The 4,199-nt window shown below is 62.8% G+C and overlaps 1 protein-coding gene across 1 annotated transcript; it reads right to left on the reverse strand.

Annotated features, from left to right (window-relative positions):
- Positions 1-1,181: 1,181 nt before the first annotated feature.
- On the reverse strand, positions 1,182-4,193 carry LOC112551425 (cathepsin W-like). Its single transcript, XM_025212433.1, has 9 exons — positions 4,121-4,193; positions 3,860-3,999; positions 3,565-3,661; positions 3,263-3,343; positions 3,053-3,169; positions 2,592-2,656; positions 2,423-2,516; positions 2,229-2,287; positions 1,182-1,532 (listed from the first exon to the last, which is right to left on the reverse strand). Exons 2-9 carry the CDS (start codon positions 3,986-3,988, stop codon positions 1,413-1,415), a joined length of 762 nt encoding a protein of 253 aa, XP_025068218.1. The 5' UTR covers positions 3,989-3,999; positions 4,121-4,193; the 3' UTR covers positions 1,182-1,412.
- Positions 4,194-4,199: the final 6 nt, after the last annotated feature.

A 4,199-nucleotide genomic window follows, 5' to 3' on the forward strand; every position in this document is an offset into this window, starting at 1 on the left:
TTTGCGGCTGGTTCTCGGCAGCCTGAATTGAACATGGGGCAGGGTGGACCCACTGGGGTCTCCAACCCAACCCAACCCAATCCACCCTGGTGCAGTCCTAATCTGGCTGCAGCCCTGATCAGCTGATCATTGCCTGGCTCCACGGACCCTCTTGGCCCAGCAGGGTGGAGGGGGTCCCCAGAGTCAGCTGACCATCAGGCACCCAGCTTTCACCTTCCCAGTGTAGTGGTGGCCTGCGGGTTTGGGATCATGATTAGGGCTGGATCACAACTGGGATCAAATTGGATCTAATCATGCTATAAAAGGAAGGTCTGCCAGCAGCCTGGGGGAAGGGTTCCCACAGGGCACCGCACTCCCCCCACCCCGGGCCACCTGAGCATTGGCCAGCTCTGGGGCACCTACTGCCCTGGCGGGGGATGGGAGTGGTGGTCCTCAGAATCAGCTGCCCATCAGCTGATAATCACCTGGCTCCTGGGACTCTGGCTCCGGGGGGGGGTCAGGGGTCGCTGGAGTCATCTGCCCCTCAGGCTTGCTGGTGCAGGGTTGGGGTTGTGGAAGGGCGGGATGGGGTTGGGGCAGGATCACTATTGGGATAGGATCCGATCTGTCTTGCGCCATAAAAGAAATGTCTACCAGCAGTGGGCTGCACTTCCCTCCCCTCAGCCATGAGGGAGTACTGCCATGCTCTGTCTGTGCTTCTGTCCAGCCTCTCCGGTGCCCCACAGGTCTCCAAGGAGGAGTTTCACCAACAGCCAGAGCACGATTGGGGATTTTTTACTGATGGGCATTTTCAGCTGATTTTTGTACTGACTGTCTGGCCTTTCCTGGCCTGTTGGTAACCCTGCCCCCTTCTCCCCCAGGTGCTCGTGCTACAGGAGGTGCTCTGCACCCCACTGCTGCCTGCCCACATCAACATGCCCGTGAGCAAGGAGCTGGTCTGAGACCCCCCAGCATGGCCCAACCTCCCCAAGGCATGTCAGACTGGCACAGATGTGCAGCACGGGCACAGGGAAGGGGGACCTGGCACCAGTGGTTGGCAGCTTCCAGGGCTCTGGTGGGGCTGGTCCAGGGAGTGTTGGGGGTTGATGGTGGAAGCCAGGGGTCACCCCACGATGTACCCCAGCTCCCCACATCCACTGGCAGAGGCACCACAGAGAGAGCCATAAATAGAGCAGGTAAATCACTGGGGGGAGGTGGGGTGTATGTGCCGGACACCGGGGCTCTATGTGAGGGAGAGGCATCCCAGCTGCCTGGGTGCTCTGTGTGTGTCTGTGTGTGTGTGTGTCCCGAACACTAAGGTTCCCCGCGTGTTCCCCTCCCCACCAACTCCACGGCTCCATCATACTCTGTCACACTTTTCTGTGCCTTCCTGCTTTATTATGTCCCTCCATCCTCCTGCCCCTTGGTCAGGGTCAGGCCGGGCAGTGATCTGGATGGGCTGTGCTCCCATCCCCATCCTGCCCCACGGTGGCTGTGACGGGGATCTCCGCGATGCCACATGCATTGCCTCCACGGTAGATTCGGAAGTAGCCCTGGGCAGGGGGAAGCAGGGCGAGTGGCTCGGCAGGGGGCCGTAGCCCATGACAGCCCTGACCCCCCACCCTCCCCAAGCCAGCCACATCCACCATGACCCCCTACAGCCAGCAGCATCTTCCATCTGCCCTCCTACGGTCCCCGACCCTCTCAGGGCTGGCCACAACCTCTCCCTGAAGCCCCTCACCCCAATGCCTCCCCCCACCCCCGCCAAGAGCCAGCTCTTATCCTTGCTGCAACCCCTGGTAATGCCCCCCCCACCCCAACTCCTTCTCCCTCTGCCCCAGGCAGCCAGGACCCCCTGTCAGATGCACTTCCAGACCTGGCTCCACCCAGAGTCCAGCAAGGACCCCTGGCCCTGACTCCCTCCCCGGCCGTAGCTGGGCAAAGTTCTCCTATGCATCCAGGCATGCGTTGCACCCCAGAGCCAGCTTCATCTCAGCCCCTGGGCTAGTGTGCGCACACTCGATGCCTGTGTTCCATTTCTGTGTGCACGGGTTTATGGCAGATGCCATGAGGGGGTGTGTCCCGGTCACTGGGGTTGTGTTTATGGGTCCCAGATGCCTGGATTGTGTGCAGGGGTGAGTCCCGGACACCTGGGTTTTGTGTGCGTCTCCTGGACACCTTTGTTTTGCACGTGTGTGTGTGCGCGTTTGCACCCCAGCCACTGGGGTTTTGTGTCCCTCCCAGCTCACCTCTTCCCCACAGTCGGAGCCATGCGAGTTCTTGACAATCCAGTACGGGATCCTCTTCTCTGCAGGGAATGGGGGCGGGAGCAGGGAACATGAGGATCAGCAGTGACACCATGGCCCAGACCCTGGCCCCGGGGGGACCCCAGGTCCCTCCCCCACCCCTTTCACCCATTCCTCCCCCAGAGCCCCCCACTCACCCTGACCATAGCCCACGATCAGCACCACGTGATTCAGGAGGTCGGGGTGGCAGCTAGACGCCAAGTGCTTGGTGATGATCCCCCCTCGGTAGTGCTGGGTGGGTGGGGGGTATAGGTCAGTGGGATCATCGGGGGCAATAAGGGGGGAGGGGGTGGACAGGGATGCTACCTGCAGGAGCCGGCTGTTCATGATCACAGTGATGGGACCCCGTGTGGCGACGTGGGCAGCTAGCTCTGGAGGGGCAGAGGGGGTTAGGTCTAGGGGGAGAAAGCCCCCCAGAGCTAGACTTCTCCCCATGCCCTGGCTGCCCAGATCACAGCCCGCGCATATTCAGTGCACGGATGCACACGCAGTTACAGCGGCAGCCACACACCGAGCTAGGGCATCTGGGACACGTGCAGGCACGTGAATGCAGGAGTCCAGGACACAAATGCGACACCCACACACATGCAGACACACACCTGCACACAAGGACCCCAGGCGTCTGGCACATTCACCCACCCACACACAAAGAAGTCAGGTGTCTAGAAAACACACCTGCACACCCACACGCGTGAAACCGACGCGGGCTGGGTCACTTTCACCCCCGCCCCAATGGACCCCCGCCCCGTTGCCCGAGCCGCTCTCACGGCTCTCGTTGGACGGCAGCGTCTGGAAGCCTTGGATGCGCACGACAACGTTGTCCTGGTTCGACCGGCACGTGCCCTGCTGGGCCTCGTATGGGTAACTCATGGCAGTGCTCACACCTGGCAGAGATGTCTATCACTGGTGCCCCAATCCCGGGCGGTGGGGGGCGAGTCTATCCCAGCTGGGGGCTCTGTGCAACAGCCCCTACATACCAAGCCTATAGATGGTGCCAAAGGCGTTCCAGGGGTAGCCGCCTTCACATGCATCCTTGAAGCCGCTGCAGTCCAGCACCTCTGCAAGGCAAGGGGAAGGCATGAGGACAGCCCACACCTAGCTGGTGCCCTTCACTCCCGCCTGACATCCCCCCAGCCCAACAGTGCTCCTCACGCCGGTCCCCCAGCCGCCTGCGCCCCACCAAACCCCAACAGTGCCCCTCACTCCCGACCCGTAAGCCCCTGCCCCCCAGCCCTGCTGGTGCTCCTCACTTCCAACCCATCTTCCTGCCCGCTCCCACCTTGGACCGAGAGCTTGTAGAGCTTCTTGAAGTGGATGAACCAGAGCGACTCCACGTTGGCAACAGCAGCAAAGGCCCAGCAGGAGCCACACGTGCGCTGCGAGTGTAAATGGAGGGGACAGATCAAGGGGGTTGGGAGCCGGGGAGGGGGCTAAGCAGGCACGGACCCAGCTGAGATGTGGATGGGAGACTGGTGGGGAGAGATTCGGGGTTGGGGAGGGCAGGAAGCTGGGCTGGAGAGCAGGGGGTGCGGGTGGGGAGACAGGAGCTCACCTGGGTCCCACCTCCGCCTTACCTGATCACTTGGGCAGGTCACAGCTCCGGCCTTCCTCCAATCACAGCTGGGGGGCGCTGGCTTCCCAGGGGGGCTCCGCAGGGATGAGGTGAGGGGTTTCCTGCCCAGGGGGGTCAGCGGCGCGCCCATGAACTCCTCCTCTGGGGAAGAGATGTAAGCGGGGCAAGGACGGGGGTCGCGGGGGGCCGTGGCTCATAGTGGGGAGGGTTAGAGCAGGTTGGCAGGGGACGGGCGGAGCCTGGGCGCGAGATGCGGGCTCACCCGTGCGGTCGCTGAAGCGGGTGGGCCCGAAGCGGGCGGCGGCTCCCGCCGCCTCCTGCAGCCGCCGCGCGTCCTCCAT

The sequence above is a fragment of the Alligator sinensis genome, unplaced genomic scaffold (genome assembly GCF_000455745.1).
Source record: "Alligator sinensis unplaced genomic scaffold, ASM45574v1 scaffold1329_1, whole genome shotgun sequence".
Classification (NCBI taxonomy): domain Eukaryota; kingdom Metazoa; phylum Chordata; order Crocodylia; family Alligatoridae; genus Alligator; species Alligator sinensis.

Bases quoted from the DNA above. Each gene is read 5' to 3' on its own strand.
- LOC112551425 (XM_025212433.1), bottom strand. From the start codon at position 3,988: ATGGGCGCGCCGCTGACCCCCCTGGGCAGGAAACCCCTCACCTCATCC. The intron at 3,662-3,859 runs GTAAGGCGGAGG...TTACACTCGCAG, and splicing joins TGACCTGCCCAAGTGATCAG to CGCACGTGTGGCTCCTGCTG. The intron at 3,344-3,564 runs GTGGGAGCGGGC...CTTGCCTTGCAG, and splicing joins CTACAAGCTCTCGGTCCAAG to AGGTGCTGGACTGCAGCGGC.